Here is a 21581-nt window from a genome sequence, read left to right as displayed (position 1 = left end):
AGGTGTGAGCCACCGCGTTTGGCCCAGACCCTTGTTTCTTCTTGCTGTGGTTAGATTCACGCACTGAGTGTTGTTGCTGAGTGTGATGGTGGAGGTAATAAGGTGGAACCACTTGGTGTTCCAGGTGAAGAAACTGTGACAAGGAGATGCTGTTTCCAGGGTGACTTTTGAACAGTCTGCCTCCCAGGATCTCACCTTCCCTGCTACTCACACTCTTCCTCCTGTCAGATGAGCGCTGTGCAGATCAGATTTCTTTCTTTTGCAGACACCTTCCATGGGCCCTCTCACTCCCTGGAATAAAGCCTTGTTAAGGCTGCATGGGCCACCTTACTTTTGAAGGTGACTCCAAAACTACCTTTCCCCAGGTCTGCTCTTTCCTCCACATCTCCCAGCTGTACTGGTGCTGGGCCTTTCCATTGCATTTTCCTGCCTCTGAGTTTTTTCTTTTGGTTCCTTAATATCTCTCTCCCACCCACCCCAAGTTCTTGCTCACCTCTGTGACTCCCAGGTTGCCCAGCTCAAAAACCGCCTAGGAAATAATGATTGATCTCACTTCACTCTTCAGTGGCATACATTGGGAAGCATTTTACATTTTAGAATTCATTAGTGTGGGATAGATCTGCCTGTGGACCTCAAAGTTTGATTGATTTTGCTTGTCAAATTCTTTCTTTGCTTAGGGTTTTCTTGTGATTAATGATGTTGTTAGCAGGCGTGGGGAAGGGAGGGAAGCAGGTGATGTTGGGAGTGGGAGCAGGCTCTGATGCTTCCTGGGCAAAGCCTGAATTCCAGTCTGAATCCACGATGCATTCACTGTACAACAGAGAGCACAGAGCTGGGATGTGTGTGGAGAGGGCCTGAATAGCTAGGAGCTAAATCACCTTGGGCAAGCTTTGAAACCACCCCAGTTTTTTCATTAGTAAGAAGGTAATGACATTGCCTGGCGACTCACCTCAGCATAATTCTATGACAATTGCATGAGACAATGTGTATGAAAAATCCTTTGTCCTGGAAGGAGCTGCCTTATATGGATTAGAAGAAATACAATATTACTAGGAAATGCTGGGAGCCCATGGCAATGTTGGACTAAGAAATCCTTTGAACTTTAGCCAGGGGGATGAACAATCTGCTCATCTCTGAAAGGCCAAGGTGTTGAAATTTTCCCTGTATCTTTTCTAATGACCACCATTGAAATTGTGCAGAATGAAACAAGAGCCAGGCTTTTTTTTTTTTTTTTTAAATAGAGACGGGGTCTTGTTCTGTCACCTAGCCTGAAGTTCGGTGGCATGATCCTAACTCACTGCAGCCTTGAGCTCCTGGGCTCAAGCGATCCTTCTGCCTCAGCATCCCAAGTAGCTGGGACTAGAGGTGCCCAGCTAGTTCTTTAAATTATTATTTGTAGAGATAGGGTCTTGCCATATTGCCCAGACTCGTCTTGAACTCCTGACCTCAAATTATCCTCCTGCCTCAGCTTCCCAAAGTGCTGGGATTGCAGGTGTGAGCCACCGCACCCAGGCAGCCAATCTTCCTTTGTGAGAAAGGGCTCTGGGGTGGACTTTCTGAGGATTAGGGGGTGAAGCTGTGGACCCAGAGAAGCCTTTTCTATCATGTGTAAAGATCCTGGCTGAATTGTCCCCACTACATTGATACTGTTGATCCCTTAGTTTTATGTTATTTATCCCAGGCTTCTAGATTTTTTTCGGTCCTACCTTGGGAGGAAAAAAATATGTAATCCTGTTCCTGCTGGGAACTGTAATTATGCTGTTTCTATAACAGTATAAAGTTTAAATTTAATGTAGATCTTGGACACATTTTATTACTATTGCTTCATGAGATTCTTTATCTAATTACAACTTCATCAAGTTTGTCATTTTACTTTCAAGAATACTGAGCATTGGCCGGGTGTGGTGGCTCATGCCTGTAATCCCAGCACTTTGGGAGGCCGAGGTGGGTAGATCACTTGAGGTCAGGAGTTCAAGACCAGCCTGGCCAACAAGGTAAAACCCATTTCTACTAAAAATACAAAAATCAGCCAGGTGTGGTGGCATGCACTTGTAGTCCCAGCTACTGGAAAGACTGAAGCAAGAGAATCATTTGAACCTGGGAGGCAGAGGTTGCAGTGAGCTGAGATCACAACACTGGACTTCAGCCTGGGCCACAGAGTGAGACTTTGTCTCAAAGAAGTAAATAAAAGAACACTGGGCAGATTCCAAACAGGGTCTGGACTAACTAGGATAATAGAGAAGATTTCTGCTACCTTTTAGATGGGGGCTCTATGGAATAACTTGGAAATAATAGTGGCCACATTGACTGCCTGACCCTAGAATTATTACTTGTGACTAATGGTATGTGTATTGGTTATCGATTGCTGTGTAACAAGCTACTCCAAAACTTAGCAACTTAAACCAACATGCATTTATTATCTCATGGTTTCCATGAATCAAGTGTCTGAGCACAGCTTAACTGGGTTCTCCGTATCAGGATTTCTCACAAGCCTACAATTAAGGTGTCAGCCTGGCCTGATGTCTCATCTGAAGGCAGGATTGAGGAAGGATCTGCTTCCAAGTTCATGTAGTGATTGCAAAATTCACTGCATTCCTTAAGGGAATGAGGACTCCAGTCCCTGCTGGCTGTTGGTCAATGCTCACTTCATGTCTTGCGTGTGAGCCTCTCCATAGGGCAGCTGCTTCACCAAAGCCGGGAAGGGGAAAGAGTTGACTGGCAAGAAGGGAGTCATGGTTTTTTATAACATAATCATGGAAGTGACATCCTATTACCTGCACCATATACTATTGGTTAGAAGCAAGGTTCAAGGCTGGGGGCAGTGGATCATGCCTGTAATCCCAGCACTTTGGGAGGCCGAGATGGGTGGATCACAAGGTCAGGAGTTCAAGACCAGCCTGACCCACGTGGTGAAACCCTGTCTCTACTAAAAATACAAAAAATTAGCCCAGCATGGTGGTGCACTTCTGTAATCCCAGCTACTCGGGTGGCTGAGGCAGGAGAATTACTTGAACCCGGGAGACGGAGGTTACAGTGAACCGAGATCACGCCATTGCCCTCCAGCCTGGGCAACAGAGCGAGACTCCATCTCAAAAACAAAAAAGAAGCAAGGTTCAGGAACTCAGGCTTATTTAAAAAAAAAAAAAGAAGAAGAAAGAAGAAGAAGAAGGAGAAGGAGAAGGAAGAAGGAAGAAGGAAGAAGGAAGAAGGAAAAGGGGCTGGATACGGTAGCTCATACCTGTAGCTCATACCTGTAATACCAGTACTTCGTGAGGCCAAGGAGGGAGGATTGCTTGACCTCAGGAGTTCAAGACCATCCTGAGCAAACTAGCAAGACCTCATCTCTACTAAAAACCAAAAAAATTAGCTGGGTGTGATGGTGCACACCTATAGTCTCAGCTACTTAGGAGGCTGAGGCGGGAGGATCACTTGAGCCCAGGAGATTGAGGCTGCAGTGAGCTTGATCACACCAGTGTACTCCAGCCTGGGTGACAGAGCAAGAACTTGTATTAACGACAACACCAACACCAAAAAAAAAAAAAAAAGGAAGAAAAAAGAAGCAAAGCACCTCATGTGTATGCCACATTCACAGGGAATTAAAGATGTGAACACCAGGAGGTGGGATCACCGGGGGCCATCTTAGAGTAGTAATTTATATTTAGTATGGAACATATAGTAAGAAACACATATAGCATAGAACATATAGGAATATAATTCATACTTATAAATTATGATATGTTAAATATTTTACAGCATTGTCTTTAATAATAATAATAAACAAAATGAGGAAAAACACATTTCAGAAATAGTCTTTCTTCTTGGGAACTTTAAAAGCCATTAAAAAAAAAAATGATGAAGGACCAGGCATGGTGGCTAACACCTGTAATCCCATCATTTTAGGAGGCTGAGACAGGATAATTGCTCGAACACAGGAGGTGAAGCTGAGATCGCACCATTGAACTCCAGCCTGGGCAACAAGAGCAAAACTCCATCTCAAAAAAAAAAAAAAAACCTTCCATAGCCAGTAGTATGTCAGTAATGAGTAAGGGTATATTCTAATAAAACTTTATTTAAAAAAATAGGTAGTGGGCCGAATTTGGCCCATGGGCTATAATTTGCCAATTCTTATCTAGACTATAGTCTGGTCTAGTCAAGCCTCCTAAGGACAGAAGCAAACGAACCTTCTATATGACAGACTCTGGTAGGTGCTAGTGATGAACAAGAAAGATCGGTCCTCACCTTTGATATCTTTAGTACCCTACCAGAGGGCTGGTTTAGTTTTCTGTACATGGTAAAATCTTAGGCAATGGTTTTTGGATGGCCTCAAATGACTCAGACTCCTAAAAAGTTCCATCTTGTATGACTTCTGAAGTTAGCTTTTGCTCTTCTCTCCCATCATTGCCCTCGATCTTTCATCCTTAGTCCAGTGACTTTGTGAATCTGTTACCATGTGGTAGGTGTGACCTGTATAAAGACGGTAAAGAACTTCGGTATAAGACAACTCTCTGAGCCCTTGAGGACTTTATTAAAAGTTGATTTGCTCTTTCCCCAGATCTTTCAGTGTCAACTGTGTAGTAGGCACTGAGTATTCACAGACCAGTCTGTTCTTGTAGAGCTTATGGTCTGGTGGGAGAGGCAGATAAATAAAAGCAAATACATATTTACAAATCATGGCAAGTACTAGAAAGGAAACAGAAATGTAAGTGCTCAAGGGGGCCAGTAGTAGCAGGAAGAGGAGGGCAGAATCCTGTTCAACACCACGAGTGGAAGAGGACACTGAAGTGGAGACCTAACGAATGAGAAATCGGCCAGGCGTGGTGGCCCATGCCTGTAATCTCAGCACTTTGGGAGGCCAAGGTGAGCGGATCACCTGAGGTCAGAAGTTTGAGACCGCCGGGCGCGGTGGCTCAAGCCTGTAATCCCAGCACTTTGGGAGGCCGAGACGGGCGGATCACGAGGTCAGGAGTTCGAGACCATCCTGGCTAACACGGTGAAACCCCGTCTCTACTAAAAAATACAAAAAGCTAGCCGGGCGAGGTGGCGGGCGCCTGTAGTCCCAGCTACTCGGGAGGCTGAGGCAGGAGAATGGCGTGAACCCGGGAGGCGGAGCTTGCAGTGAGCTGAGATCCGGCCACTGCAGTCCAGCCTGGGTGACAGAGCGAGACTCCATCTCAAAAAAAAAAAAAAAAAAAAAAAAAAAAAAAAAAGAAGTTTGAGACCAGCCTGACCAACAAGGAGAAGCCCTGTCTCTACTGAAAATACAAAAGTATCCAGGCATGTTATCCCAGCCTGTTATCCCAGCTACTTGGGAGGCTGAGGCGGGAGAATCGCTCGAACCCGGGAGGCGGAGGTTGTGCTGAGCCGAGACTATACCATTGCACTCCAGCCTGGGCAAAAAGAGAGAAACTCTGTCTCAAATAAAATAAAATAAGAATGAGAAATAGCAGTCATCAAAGAACTGGGAGAAGAGCATTCCAGGTACTAGGAAGAGCATATGCAGAGGCTCTGGGGCAGGAAATGCTTTGCTTGCTTGAGGAGCTGAAAGCAGGGCCGTGGGGCTCAGCAATAGTGAGCAAGAAGGAGGGTGTAGAAGTGTGGGGAGCCCTTAGAGTCATGAAAAGAGTTTGGACTTAATTTAAAGTGATGGGAATCCATAGTGGATTAGTGTTAAATCCACGTGGGCTGCCATAAGAAAATACCATGTACTGGTTGACTTAAACAACAGTCGTTTATTTTCTCACAGTTCTGCAGACTGGAAGTCCAAGATGGAGGTGCCAGCAGGGTTGGTTTCTGGTGAGGCCTCTCTTTGGCTTGTAGTTGGCTGCCATCCTGCTGTGTTCTCACATGGCCCTTCCTCTGTGTGCATGGAGAAGGAGAGATCATGTGTTTATTTCTCCTCTTCTAAAGACACCAGTCCATGGCTGGATGCAGCACTTTGGGAGGCTGAGGCAGGCAGATCACTTGAGGTCAGGAGTTCAAGACCAGCCTGGCCAACATGGTGAAACCCCATCTCTACTAAAAATACAAAAATCGCCATGATGGTGGGCACCTGTAATCCCAGCTACTCGAGAGACTGAGGCAGGAGAATCACTTGAACCTGGGAGGTGGAGGTTGCAGTGAGCCGAGATCGCACCACTGCACTCCAGCCTGGGCAACAGAGCGAAACTCAGTCTAAAAGAACAATAAAATAAAATAAAGACACAAGTCCTGTTGGATTAGGGCCCTACCTGATTACCTCGTTTAATCTTAACTACCTCCTTAAAGGACCTGTCTCCACGTAGTCACATTGAGGGGTGTTATGGCTTCAACATATGACTTTGGGGGCTACAATTCAATCCACAACACCCAGGAAGGGTGTAAGCAGGAGAATGGCATGCCTTTGGTGGTCATGTGGAAGTTAATTGTGGAAAATCTAGTTAGAGGGATCTGGTAGCATTTCCAGGGAGAGGTGATGGTGGCCATGGAGATGGAGAGGAAGGGATGAATTGGAGGAGTATTTGAGGCAAAAACGACTGGCTTTGCTGTTTTATAGCTTTATTTTATTTTATTTGTTTATTGGAGGTGGAGTTTCACTCTTGTTGCCCAGGCTGGAGTGCAGTGGCATAATCTTGGCTCACTGCAACCTCCACCCTCCCGGGTTCAAGCAGTTCTCCTGCCTTAGCCTCCCGAGTAGCTGGGCTTACAGGCATGTGCCACCACGCCTGGCTAATTTTTTTGTATTATTAGTAGAGATGGGGTTTCACTATGTTGGCAGGCTGGTCTCGAACTCTTGACCTCAGGTGATCCACCCGCCTCAGCCTTCCAAAGTGCTGGTATTACAGGCGTGAGCCACTGCACCCCGCCTGTTTCCTAGCTTTAATAGTTGACTTATCTGTATTCCTCAAAACTCACAGTCAGTCAGTGGCTCTGTTCCCTGTGCCTAGTGTAGTACTCTGCATCTTGCAGGTGTTTCCTGGGTGCCGAGTAGATGCACCTGTCTGCAGTGTCCTGGAGTGGCGGTGAGAGACATTATCAAGTTTCCAAATCCATACCGTACACAGCACCTTACCTTAGGGATCATTATTTAGACCTGGGAAAAAATTCTTTATGTCATTTAGGGCTTCGAACAAGTGATTTCTCCCTGTTTTTCTCTTTGGTACACTAAAATGACACAGCCAAATTCCTCCCGTGTGTGTCTGTGTTTCACACACATGCACACTGCAGAGAAGTCAAGTTGAGGACATTTCTTCACTCTCAGTGTAGAGCTCCCTGCCCCTGCTTTCTCACTGAGCCTGTGTAGATTGTGTGGGTGGCGAGTTGGTTGTGCAAGGCCTTGCTTGCTTTGAGTCACAGACATGTGGGTTGTCAAATCCATTCCTTTGTACTTGCTTCCTCTCTCAACCTCACAGGGCTGGAGACAGTGTTAATATCCAGATGCCTGGCAGTTTGGAAGCAATGATGAAAAGGATAACTTACAAAATGTTTGTATAAAATACACTTAATGCCACAGAACCCTACACTTGAAAATGGCTAAAAGGAAGCTGAGATGGGAGGATCGCTTGGGGCCAAGAGTTTAAGACCAGCCTGAGGAACATAGGGAGAGTGTATCTTTTAAAAAAAAAAAAAAAAAAAAAAAAAAAAAAAAAAAAGTCAGGCATGGTGGCTCGTGCTGCTAGTCCTAGTTACTCGGGAGGCTGGAGAGCAGGGTAGGAGGATTGCGGGAGCCCACAGATTTGAGAGTGTAGTGAACTAGGATCATGCCACTGCAGCCTGGGTGGCAGAGAGAAACCGTGTCTGAGAAAACAAACAACGGTTTGTGTCATCTGAGATGCAAAAAAAAAAAAAAGAGAGAGAGAGAGAGAGAGAAAGAAAATCGACCAACCGACAAAAAGTTTAAACTCTCCAATGGTACACCTTTAAGAAATTTGAAAAGAAAAAAAACAGGGTGAAACAAGGCCTGGCATGGTGGCTCACGCTCGTAATCCCAGCACTTTGGGAGGCTTAGGCAGGTAGATTACTTGAGCCCAGAAGTTTGAGACCAGCCTAGGCAACATGGCAAAACCTGTCTCTTCTAAAAATACAAAAATCAACTGGATGTTGCAGCTTGTACCTGTAGTCTCAACTACTCAAGAGGCTGGGGGAGGAGAATTGCTTGAGCCCAGGAGGCTGCAATGAGAAAAACAAAACAAAATGGCAAAAATGGTAAATTTTGTTACATATATTTTTGCAACAATAAAAAATGTTTCCATATGGTACCTTCAAAGTCACATTGTTTTATACATATATATATATTATATATATATGTATAAAACAAGGCTGTAGTAACCAAAACATGATATTGGCAAAAAAACAAACACATAAACCAATGGAAGTTCTCTAGTCGTAGAGAACCCAGAAATAAATCTCCACACGCAAAAGAACGAAACTGGGCCCCTGTCACTCACCATACACAAAAGTCAACTCAAGATGGATTAAAGACTTAAATGGGACCAGGTGCGGTGGCTCACGCCTATAATCCTAGCCCTTTGGGAGCCCAAGCCTGGAGGATCACTTGACCCAGGAATTCAAGATCAGTCTGGACAATGCAGTGAGACCCCATCTCTACCAAAAAAAAAAAAAAAATTGGCATGATGGCACGTGCTGGTAGTCCCAGCTACTTGGGATGCAGAGGTAGGAAGATTCCTTGAGCCCAAGAGTTCAATGTTGCAATGAGCTATCATCGTCCTACTACACTGTAGCCTGGGTGACAGAGTGAAAACCTATCTCTCGCTAAAAAAAAAAAAAAAAAAAAAACGAATAAAACTTTATACTAGAAGAAAACATAGGGAAAATGTTTAGGACATTGGTCTAGGCAAAGATTTTATGGCTAAGACCTCAAAAGCACAGGCAACAGCAACAACAAAACTAGACAAATAGGACTATGTTAAACTAAAAAGCTTCTACTCAGCAAGAGAAGCAATCAACAGAGTGAAATGTTTCCTGTTGAATAGGAGAAAATATTTGCAAACTATTCATCCAACTAAGGACTAGTATCCAGAATATACAAGGAACTCAAACAACTCAAAAACAAATAATCCCTGCAGCCATAAAAAAGAATGAGATCGTGGTCTTTCCATGGACATGGATGAAGCTGGAAGCCATCTTTCTCAGAAAACTAACACAGGAACAGAAAACCAAACACTGCATGTTCTCACTCATAAGCAGGAGTTGAACAATGAGAACACAGGGACACAGGGAGGGGAACATCACACACTGGGCTTGTTGGGGGCAGGGGGGTGGGGCAAGGAGTGGGAGCACATTAGGACAGATACCTAATGCATGCAGGGCTTAAAACCTAGCTGATGGGTTGATGGGTGCAGCAAATCACCATGGCACATGTATACCTGTGTAACAAACCTGCGTGTGCTGCACATGTATCCTAGAACTTAAAGTAAAATAAAATAAAATAAAATAAAAAAGACTTAGTAGGGAAATTTAGATTTAACATGGTGATGCCGATTTAGTGGAAAAGATCACTTTTTAAAAATTTAGCTCCATGTAATAAAAAATAATTTTAAAATAGTATAAACCATGAAAGTATATGTACGGCCAGGAAAGTATAAATATAACCAGGAAAGTAGAAGTATAACCAATGAAATTATAAGTACTTCCAGGAAGGCTTGTGCTTGCTACTGAAAAGCTAAGGCCAGAGGTAAAGACTATGGATTTGGGGAATGAATATTCTTTGAAGGCATAAGAAAATGGCCTGAGGTGCTGAGGACCAGTAGTGCTAGGAACTTAGCATCTTTAGAATAGGGCTCTTTAGAACTGTGCCACCATACAGCATCATGCAATAGAATCTAAGTTATTCTTTGTAATGAATGCCAACAATATTTTAAAATAATAATAATACCATTAAAAAGTGGGCAAAGGACATGAATAGACATTTTTCAAAAGGAAACATACAAATCACCAAGAACTATATGAAAAATTAATGGTTAATGTTTATTGAGTACTTATTGTAGGCTATCTACTGAGTTGAGCATTTTGCATGCATCATCTCACTTAAAATCATGTATGTCCCAGCCTGGCCAACACGGTGAAACCCCGTCTCTACTAAAAATACAAAAATTAGCCAGGCGTGGTGGTACACGCCTGTAATCCCAGCTACTCAGGAGGCTGAGGCAGGAGAATTGCTTGAACCTGGGAGGCAGAGGTTGCAGTGAGCCAAGATTGCACCACTGCACTCTAGCCTGGGCGACAGAGTAATACTCTGTCTCAAAAGATAATAATAATAAAATAATGTATGTCAATTGTTGAGATTTTGGAAAATGAACAAGTGTGTATGTGAATAACTGGGTGTATGCTGTACATATGGCTTAATAACTTACCTATTAAGGTCATTCATGCAATGTCATCAAATACTCTTCTGATCATCTAAATTGTTGCACATTATCCTAGAATATCAGATGCCGCAATTTATTCATATAGTCGACAATTGTAACCCAGCTTGCTTTCGGCTTTTGCTGTTTTACATAATACTTGGCAAAAATCCTCATATAAATATTTGAAAATTTCTTAAGTTTGCATTTGTGAATGTAAAAATTATTTTAGAGGTCTAAGATTTGGTGCAAAATGTGCAATCAGCTACATAGTTCTACTTAAGGCAATTTTCGTTCAAAATATATCATAAACCATAATACAAAAATAGAGCATAGACCTCTCCTTGTGAAGCAGTTGTTTTTGCCTTAATTTTTTTTTTTTTTTTTGAGACGGAGTCTCGCTCTGTCGCCCAGGCTGGAGTACAGTGGCCGGATCTCAGCTCACTGCAAGCTCCGCCTCCCGGGTTTACGCCATTCTCCTGCCTCAGCCTCCCGAGTAGCTGGGACTGCAGGCGCCTGCCACCTCGCCCGGCTAGTTTTTTGTATTTTTTAGTAGAGACGGGGTTTCACCGTATTAGCCAGGATGGTCTCGATCTCCTGACCTCGTGATCCGCCCGGCTCGGCCTCCCAAAGTGCTGGGATTACAGGCTTGAGCCACCGCGCCCGGCTTTTTTTTTTTTTTTTTTTTGAGACGGAGTCCTGCTCTGTTGCCCAGGCTGGAGTGCAGTGGTGCTAGCTCGGCTCACTGCAAGCTCCGCCTCCTGGGTTCACGCCATTCTCCTGCCTCAGCCTCCTGAGCAGCTGGGACTACAGGCGACCGCTGTCATACCCGGCTAATTTTTTGTATTTTTCATAGAGATGGGGTTTCACTGTGTTAGCCAGGATGGTCTCGATCTCCTGACCTCGTGATCCACCCGCCTCGGCCTCCCAAAGTGCTGGGATTACAGGCGTGAGCCACGGCACGCGGCTGCCTTAAATTTTTAATAATTATTGTGCAAGTTATTTGGCATTCCAGTGTTTTGATTTTTCTCCTCTGCTGGGTAGGAATAACAATAAGACTGTTATTCACCATGGTGGTGTAGGAAGTTTCAACGAGCCCATGTCTATAAAGTGCTTAGTGCAAGGCTTGGCATGCAGTTAACACAAAATAAATGTGAGCTGCTGTCATTAACAATACTGACTACACGGCACTGTGATGCTTATGTAAATGTCAGGCTGTGTGTCTGTAACCTGAGGTATTTGTGTAAATATTTTCCTAAAATAAATATAACTAAGGTTGTTCTTCGCACTTGTTTGGAGTCATCTTATGCGGTAGATGCTCAAGCACAAATTGCAGATACAAAGTGGGCAGTGGTAGTTGGGAAGATAGAAAAGCTAGGGAGTGTTCCTGGGAAGTCGGTAAACTTGGAAGATCTAAGGTTATATTAAAAATGTTGTGTCAGAACAAAGGCTCAGAATGTTAGTGTTAGCAGAAACCAGATATCTTAGAGCAGTGGTTTGTCAACTTTGCCAGCAATCCACAGGAAGAAATTCAACTCCATTAACACCCACAATGCAAATAAACGTGTGAATGTGTACAACTGTGTTATCAAGCAGTACTTATTCTTATTATATGTGCTGTAATCAGATATTTTATAGTCTGTTTCATTTTAGTTTAATGTTGATTGTTACCCACTAAATTTATTTCATTGGGTAGAGACCCCCTAATTTTAAATATTGCCTTAAAATATGTATATATACACACCCTTGTTTAAAAATAAAAGGTTTTCAGTTACATATTTTTAAAAAATCTTACCCAAGCATTTAATCAGTACTGAATGGTTTTGTTCTTACTTGCATGTTAAGTTGAATTTGCGGGTACTATTCCAGAATATTTACATGGCAGTAAGACAATGTTCTGTAAAAGGGGCATTGTAACGGGATACAGGCAGGATTCAACCAAAAACTGGGCAAGAGTCATAATCCACGCTGGTTTCTCTTTCCTTTTAAGCAGGTAGTTCCAATTTGCCAGCAGAATGAGTACAGAAAGAGACTCAGAAACAACATTTGATGAGGATTCTCAGCCTAATGACGAAGTGGTTCCCTACAGTGATGATGAAACAGAAGATGAACTTGATGACCAGGGGTCTACTGTCGAACCAGAACAAAACCGAATCAACAGGGAAGCAGAGGAGAACCGGGAGCCATTCAGAAAAGGTAACCACATGAAGTCCCGGTGACTAGGTTGCTTATAAATCCTCACGTGGGTCGTGGCCACACGTGCCAAAGATGATCGGTCCATTTTGTGTGGTCTAGGAAGGAATCTTCTCTGATGTCTTCTTAGGATGCAACTGACAGAATGGTGGATGGGCTTGGACAAGTACCCATTGTGCTTAGTATGAAGGGCTGGGAGAGCATATCTGACAAGTTCTGCAGAGAAAATACATTAAGGTCTTTGTTAGTGTGTATATTTTTGTTTTGTTTTGTTTTGTTTGTGTGTGTGTGTGTGTTTGTTTTTTGAGACAGGGTCTCACTGTGTCTCCCCAGCTGGAGTCCAGTGGTCTGAACTTGGCTCACTGCAGCCTCGACCTGCTGGACTCAAGCAATCCTCCTACCTCAGACTCCTGAGTAGCTGGACTACAGGCATGCACCACTATGTCCAGCTAATTTTTGTATTTGTGTGTGTGTTTGTGTGTGTAGATGGTATTTCACTATGTTGCCCAGGCTGGTCTCAAACTCCTGAGCTCAAGGGATCCACCCACCTCAATCTCTCAAACTCCTGGAATTACAGGCATGAGAGCTAGGATGCCTAGCCAGTGTATATATTCTTAAAACGGAGTTATGTGTACAAGAATCTGCATGTTATTGCACCCAGAAATTTTTAAAGGATACATATCAATCAATCTTTAGATGTTTACTATTGGTATTGTTAAACTGGCAGTATGAGTTATATAAATAACCACCCTTTGTGTGTGTGTGTGTGTGTGTGTGTGTATGTATGGTCTGCCCAGGGTCAGGTCAGCATCAGAGGCAGGGTCTAGACCAAGGCCGGCAAACTTTTTCTGTAAAGGGCCAGCAAGTAAACATTTTAGGCTTTGTGGACCACGTGGTCTCTGCCAATGTTGTGTGTAAGTAGCCATAGACAGTACATCACTGAGGGCAGTAGAACTTGGCTTGCTTTTACCATAACACCTTTTCCTTTGTGGCTTTTCTATTTCATCTGCTACTGGTTCTCCCACCCTGGCAAACTGATGTGTGCTTCTCTTGTAGCTCTTCTCCATGAGCAAGCTGAGACTTTTCTCTCTGGACCCCAGGTTTGATATCAGGCTGAAAATAATTCTTCCATGGTGTTCCCTAAAATTCTAACTGAACAACCTTAGCATCACATTCACAGAAATCATTATCGTAGTGTTCCGGTTTCAGCCCTCCAGACATGCCTCTCTGCAGCCTTACTCAGAGAAGCCTCAGATTTTAGCTGGTTTTCCCGAGGTCTCTGTTCCTGCCATTCTGCCCTTGCAGGTTTTCTAGAAGTCTCTTTTTCCCCCATGCCAACCCCCCCTCTAGTTTCTCTTTCTTGGGTTCTGCTACCTGGATGAGCTATTTTTTTCTAATAATTTTCACCTGTAGAAAATGTGACATGCCATGAAATCCCATTTCTGCAATGATTCTTCCTCTTCCTGTTCTCCCTGTGGGGAGATTCTCAGTGTGGGGAGTGCATGTACTCCTGGGAGCCCCATCTCACCCAAATTTGGGGAGGCCATTGACTCCTATATGTCGTTTGTCCCCTACCTCTCCATAGCAAACATTTAGATGCATTACCTCTTAGAGTGAGTTTCTGGATTTAATTTCAAGCTGTTGAGGATTGAGCTTAAGTGCCTTCTGCCCCGAAGCAGAAGGTACTAAAATCATGGTATTTGACCAGAATTAAAATGGAATTCCCGCCGGGCACAGTGGCTCACACCTGCAATCCCAGCACTTTGGTAGGCTAAGGTGGGTGGATCACCTGAGATTAGGAGTTCAAGACCAGCCAGACCAACATGGTGAAACCCCATCTCTACTAAAAATACAAAAATTAGCCAGGTGTGGTGGCATGTACCTGTAATCCCAGCTACTTGGGACTACAGAAGAATCACTAGAACCCAGGAGGCGGAGGTTGCAGTGAGCCGAGATGGCACCATTGCACTCCAGCCTGGGCAACAAGAGTGAAACTCTGTCTCAAAAAAAAAAAAAAAAAAAGAAAGAAAGAAAGAAAATGGAATTCCCACCAATCTAAACAGGAAGGTGGCCTCTGTCATAACAGGTCCAGACTGGATATTGGTGAACTAGCTAAAGCTGAAGCAGCCAGACAAGTTACAAGGAAGTTCTAGTTGATTGCCCAAACAGTGAATAAAATATGCTTCTTCCTCATTCCTTTCCCCCACAACTGCACTGCTTAGGCTCCTATCACAATTTTGGAATCTCTACCAAATGTAGATATCTGATGGGGTGGCAGGAGAATTGGCTCCGTGGGGTCAAGGGTCAACTTCGCTCTTGGTGCTTGGTGGCACGCCATCAGACACACGTGTAGTCTGGGACACAGCAAAGGGACTGGGATTGGGTGCCTGCAGAAATGTCAGAAAAGCATATAGTGAGTGGAAACTCTCATACCCTGTTTTTTTCCAACTCTGCCTGCCCATTCTGGTGGTTAGGGTCCTTTCCTGATGGTTCAGTTTGCAGGTCATATGTTTTGTAGATTTCTACCCTCGGCATATGGGCATTAAAAGAGCTCAGTCTTGGCCGGGCACAGTGACTCACTCATGCCTATAATCCCAGCACTTTGGGAGGCCAAGGCGGTTGGGTCACTTGAGGTCAGGAGTTTGAGACCAGCCTGGCCAACATAGTGAAACCCCATCTCTACTAAAAATACAAAAATTAGTCCGGCATGGTGGTGCACACCTATAATCCCAGCTACTTGGGAGACTGAGGCAGGAGAATCGCTTGAACCTGGAAAGTGGAGGTTGCAGTGAACTGAGATCTCACCACTGCACTCTATCCTGGGTGACAAAGCGAGACTCCATCTCAAAAAAAAAAAAAAAAAAAATTCTCAGTCTTGAATCTTAGTCGTGTTTTCCAAGGATGGTTTATATTCCCAGGGGATGTGGGTGGTTCTCGCTTCTCAAAACCCATATCAAATTACTTTGCCTGTGACTTTTTACAAAAATTCTTATTCTAGTACCTTTCTGTGCCCTTCCCAAGCACACAGATGATGTTCAGTAAATGCCAGACCTCTTTCCTCCCATTTCCCATCTGCCCTGCCTCCCTCACAGCCAGTCTGCTCTCCCTCTTTCCTCCCTTCCTCTCTTTGCCCTCTTCATCCCTCTTTCCTCCTCTTTCCTTTCCTGCCGTATTCTCATTTGGACAATTTCCCAATTAAGTTCAGTGTAACCCTGACTTCTCTTTCTTTTTTTAATATCATCTGTCTTTCTTGACATTTCACATCCTGAATAATTTCCTTCAGAGGATCAGTTCTTTAAGACATCAGAATATGAGTCACCCGGCGAGGTATCACCAGGCTGAGTATCACCAAGGACCAGCACCCGTTCCAGCAAAGCGCTGCCTAAGTGGCCTGAACTGCGCTCGTTTCTTTAATGAGGATTGTAGCACAGAAAGTTGCTTTCTTTTTTCTTAAAGAAAGGAAATCCCCAGCCCAGCTAAGCTTTCCTGTTAAACAAGTGTTTTGAGAGACCCATTTGGAGTACTTTTCAGTAAAAGGACCTTTATTGTGTTTTGTGAGAAGGAAGGACAGGCACAAACATGCTGTTAGAATGTGCCATGGAGAAAGATAAGCCCGCAGGTTCGAGTGGAGTAACTTTACCCTTTGTCTAAAGATGGAGCAAAGACTCTCAGAAATGAGCAGCAATGTTTTCAGTGCTATGGAATGAGCTCCTTCGTTTCCTGATGAACACACTTCTCAGCATGTGTTCTGGGAAACACTAGTTTTTGTATTTTTGGAGTTTTGTTGTTTGTTTGTTTTTGTTTTTGTTTTGAGACGGAGTCTCTCTCTGTCACCCAGACTGGAGTGCAGTGGCGCTATCTCGGCTCACTGCAACCTCTCCCTCCCAGGTTTAAGCGATTCTCCTGCCTCAGCCTCTTGGGTAGCTGGGATTACAGGCGTGTGCCACCATGCCTGGCTGATTTTTTGTGTTTTTAGTAGAGCCGGGGTTTCGCCATTTTGGCCAGGATGGTCTCAATCTCCTGACCTTGTGATCTGCCAGCCTCAGCCTCCCAAAGTGCTGGGATTACAGGCGTGAGTCACCGTACCCAGCCTTAAAGTGATATCTTCATAAAATAATCTGGAATTAAGAATGTGGGGTCTTTAGAGCATCTATGAATTAATATTTAGTTGGAACCAACACACAGATAAAGATGGCTCATTGAAACATATCAATTGTAGGATATCCTAGGGAATCTGTGAAAAGTGCTGAGGGAGCTGTTCCACTTAATAAGATGCATTTTCCATTTTTGGCACATACCACATTTGGTAGTCTACTCTGGCTACTTATTTTCTTTCTTTCTCTGATTGGTTGTAAATTGCCATCCACCTCCACAGCCTAAGGACACCAGAGTAATTGAAGCTTGTAAAGCCACGGGGTGAGGGGTATTCCTGCACTGAGTGATTACTGATGGGGAAGGGTGGTGATACTGTGCCATCTCATTTTATTCTATTTATTTATTTATTTGACAGAGTCTCGCTCTTGTTGCCCAGGCTGGAGTGAAGTGTTGCGATCTCAGCTCACTGCAAACTCCGTCTCCCGGGTTCAAGCAATTCTCCTGCCTCAGCCTCCCAAGTAGCTGGGATTACTGTCACCCACCATCATGCCCAGCTAATTTTTGTATTTTTAGTAGGGACGGAGTTTTGCCATGTTGGCCAGGATGGTCTTGAACTCCTGACCTAAGGTGATCCGCCCACCTTGGCCTCCTAAAGTGCTGGGATTACAGGCGTGAACCACTGTGCCCAGTCTATTCTATTTATTTTTAAGATCTTAGGCAACATGCTCATTTTAGAGAATTTGCTTTCGAGTCACGTAATTTATGATTGAACCTTGGGTACAATTCTCTTGCTCATGGAAACCTAACTCAGCTGTTGGTTTTCTTCCTGCTACTTTGCAGCCCAAGTTCAGAAGTAGATTTTTAATGATAGAAGTCACTATAGGAAGACACTCTCCCTTGCACTAACTGGAGGTTCTCAGTCTTGCCTGTACATCAGAACCTCTTGTGGAATTTTTACAAACTCTCTAGGTGCCTGGACCCAGTCCCTGCAGATATAGAGTGGTTCTGGGATGAGACAAGGGGAAGAATCTATCATTGAAAATGAATTCAGTGGCCTGAATGTTTTCTCCCATTCTTTTGTCTCTTTACTTTGTTGATTGTTTCCTTTGCTTTACAGAAGCTTTTTAACTTGTGATCTCATTTGTCCGTTTTTGCCTTTGTTGCCTTGCTTGTGAAGTATTACTCAACAAATCTTTGCCCTGTTTAGTGTCCTGGAGAGCTTCCCCAGTGTGTGTGTCTTTTTGTTTTTTGGTTTTTGGTTTTTTTTGAGACTGAGTCTTGCTCCGTCGCCAGGCTGGAGTGCAGTGGCGCCATCTTGGCCCACTGCAACCGCTACTTCCCGGGTTCCAGCAATTCCCTTGCCTCAGCCTCCAAGTAGCTGAGACTACAGGCATGTGCTACCATGCCCAGCTAACTTTTTGTATTTAGCAGAGACGGGGTTTTACCATGTTGGCCAGGATGGTCTCAATCTCTTGACCTCGTGATCCACCTACCTTGGCTTCCCAAAGAGCTGGAATCACAGGCATGAGCCACCACGCCTGGCCTTCCCCAGGGTTTTCTTGTAGTCATTTCATAGTTTGAGGTCTTAGATTTAATTCTTTAATCCATTTTGATTCAATTTTTGCATATGGCAAGAGATGGGGTCTACTTTCATTCATCTACATATAAATATGCAGTTTTTCCCTGTGTCTTTTACTGAAGAGACTGCCTTTCCCCAATGTATGTTCTTGGCACTTTTGCTGAAAATAAGTTCACTGAGGATGATGAATTTATCTCTGAGTTCTCTATTCTGTTCCATTGATCTGTGTGTCTGTTTTTATGCCAATACCATGTTGTTTTGGTTATTACAGCTCTGTTGTATAATTTGAAGTCAGGTAATGTGATTCCTCCAGTTCTGTTCTTTTGGCTTAGATGAGCTGTGGCTATTCTGAGTCTTTTGTGGTTCCCATACAAATTTTAGGATTGTTTTTTCTATTTCTGTGAAGACTACCATTGGTATTTTCATAAAGATTGCATTGAATCTGTAGATTGCTTTGGGCAGTATGAATATTTTAACAATATTCCAATCCATGAGCATGGAATATCACTCCATTTTTCTGGTGTCCTGTTTAGTTTCTAGCATCATTGCAATCAATTTATAGTTTTCATTGCAGAGATCTTTTACTTCTTTGGTAAACTTAGTTCTTAGGTATTTTATTCATAGCTATTATAAATTGGATTACTTTCTTGATTTCTTTTTCAGATTGTTTTTCATTGGCAAATAGAAAGGCTACTGATTTCTGTATGTTGATTTCGTATCTTGCAACATTACAGAATTTATCAGTTCTAATAGTTTTTTGGTGGAGTCTTTAGGCTTTTCCAAATATGAGATCATATCATCTACGAACAAGGATAATTTGACTTATTCCTTTCCAATTTGGATGCCCTTTATTTCTTTCTCTTGTCTGATGGCTCTAGCTAGGACTTCTGGTGAAAGTGGGCATCCTTGACATGTTCCAGATCTAGGAGGAAAGGCTTGTAGTTTTTCCCCATTCAGTTTGATACTTGCTATGGGTCTGTCATATATGGCTTTTATTATATTGAGGTATGTTCCTTCTATACCCAGTTTTTTGAGGATGTTTATCATGAAGGGATGTTGAATTGTATCAATTTTTTTTTCAGCATCTGTTGAAATGATCATATGGTTTTTGCCCTTCATTCTGTTGCATGACATACCACATTAATTGATTTGTGTATGTTGAACCATCTTTGCATTTCTGGGATAAATACTACTTGGTCATGATGAATGATCTTTTTAATGTGTTGTTGAATTCGATTTTCTAGTATTTTGTTGAGGATTTTTGCATCAATATTCATCAATGATATTGGCCTGTAGATTTTTTTGGTTTTGTTTGTTTGTTTGTTTTTGTTTTTTGATGTGTCTTTGTCTGGTTTTGGCATCAGCGTAATACTGGCCTTGTAGAATGAGTTTGGAAGTATTTCCTCCTCCTCTGTATTTTAGAATAGATTGAGTGGGATTGGTATTAGTTCTTCTTTAAATGATTGGTAGTATTCAGTAGTGAAGCCATTGGGTCCTGGGCTTTTCTTTGCTGAGAGACTTTTTATTACAGCTTTGATCTTGTTACTTGTTATTTGTCTGTTTGGGTTTTGGATTTCTTCATGATTCAATCTTGGTAGGTTTTATCTATCTAGGAATTTATCCCTTTTTTTCTACATTTTCCAATTTATTGGAATAGTTGCTCATAGTAGCCACTAATGATGTTTGAATTTCTGTAGTAACAGTTGTAATGTGTCGTTTTTCAGCTCTGATTTCATTTATTTGGGTCTCTCTTTTTTTGCCTTTTTTTTTTTTTTTTTTTTTTTTTGGTAGTCCGGCTAAAGGTTTGTCAATTTTGTTTATCTTTTCAAGAAACTAACTTCTTGATAAGGCACAGTGGCTCACACCTGTAATCCCAGCACTTTGGGAGGCTGAGGTAGGTGGATCACTTGAGGACAGGAGTTTGAGACCAGCCTGGCCAACAGGGTGGAACCCTGACTCTACTAAAACTACAAAAATTAGCCAGGCGTGGTGGCACATGCCTGTAGTCCTGGCTACTCCTAGCTACTCAAGGGGCTGAGGCACAAGAATCACTTGAACCTGGGAGGCAGAGGTTGCAGTGAGCCGAGATCACACCACTGCACTCCAGCCTGGGCAACAGTGAGACTCTGTCTCCAAAAAAAAAAAACCAAACCAAAACAAACAAAACAATTTTTGTTTCATTGATCTTTTGTATTGTTTTCTTTGCTTCAATGTCATTTGTCTCTGCTTTGATCTTTATTATTTCTTTTCTTCTAGTAACTTTGGGTTTGGTTAGCTCTTGCTTTTCTAGTTCTTTTTTTTTTTTTTTTTTTGAGACAGAGTCTCGCTCTGTTGCCCAGGTTGGAGTGCAGTGGTGCGATCTCAGCTCACTGCAAGCTCTGCCTCCTGGGTTCACACCATTCTGCCGCCTTAGCCTCCTGAGTAGCTGGGACTACAGGTGCCCGCCACCATGCCCGGCTAATTTTTTTGTATTTTTTAGTAGAGATGGGGTTTCACTGTGTTAGCCAGGATGGTCTCAATCTCCTGACCTCGTGATCCACTCACCTCGGCCTCCCAAAGTGCTGGGATTACAGGCGTGAGCCACTGCACCCAGCTTTAGTTCTTTCAGATGCATCATTAGGTTGTTTTAAGTTTTTTTTATTTTTTGATGTAGGTACTTATAGCTATAAACTTCCCTCATAGTTCTGCTTTCACTGTGTCCCACAGGTTTTGGTGTACATGTTTCCATTATCATTTGTTTGAAGAAATTTTTCAGTTTCCTGTTTAATTTCTTCATTGACCCACTGGTCATTTAGGAACATGTTGTTTAATTTCCATGTTTTTGTATAGTTTCCAAAATTCCTCTTATTATTGATTTCTAGTTTTATTCCATTGTGATCAATCAGAGATGTTTGATATTATTTCAATTTATTTGAATGTTTTAAGACTTGTTAAGTCTTATATATGACTTGTTAAGTCATATATGTGACTTAATATATGTTCTGTCTTTGAGAATGATCCATGTGCTGAGGAAAAGAATGTGTATTCTACAGCTGTTGTATGAAATATTTTATAAATATCTATTTGGTCTATAGTGCAGATTAAGTCTGATGTTTCTTTGTTGATTTTCTGTCTGGAAGATCTGTCCAATGCTGAAAGTGTAGTGTTGATGTCTCCAGCTGTTATTTTACTGGGGTCTAACACTCTCTTTAGCTCTAATAATATTTGCTTTATATATCTGGCTGCTCCAGTGTAAGGTGGATAAATATTTACAACTATTATATCCTCTTGCTGAATTGACCTCTTTATCATTATATAGTGACTTTCTTTGACTCTTCTTATAGTTTTGTCTATGTATTTTGTCTGATGTAAATATAGGTATCTTTTTTGCTTTC

At 42.8% G+C, this 21581-nt stretch overlaps 1 protein-coding gene across 3 annotated transcripts in view; it reads left to right on the top strand.

Annotated features, from left to right (window-relative positions):
• Positions 1–21581, top strand: part of ATP8B1 (ATPase phospholipid transporting 8B1) — a 151687-nt gene that overhangs the window by 59501 nt on the left and 70605 nt on the right. For 2 of the 3 annotated variants that reach the window (XM_030926161.1, XM_010374682.2), the window contains exon 2: positions 12334–12536. In XM_030926161.1, the coding sequence (XP_030782021.1) occupies positions 12356–12536 (181 nt within the window). In that variant the 5' untranslated portion in view covers positions 12334–12355. Of the gene's footprint in view, positions 1–12330; positions 12537–21581 lie in introns of all 3 variants that reach the window. The other variant, XM_030926160.1, reaches the window with a different exon arrangement.

Source organism: Rhinopithecus roxellana, chromosome 21, assembly GCF_007565055.1.
Source record: "Rhinopithecus roxellana isolate Shanxi Qingling chromosome 21, ASM756505v1, whole genome shotgun sequence".
In the NCBI taxonomy this organism is placed as follows: Eukaryota; Metazoa; Chordata; class Mammalia; order Primates; family Cercopithecidae; genus Rhinopithecus; species Rhinopithecus roxellana.
This window is presented reverse-complemented; position numbering and strand designations above follow the sequence as displayed.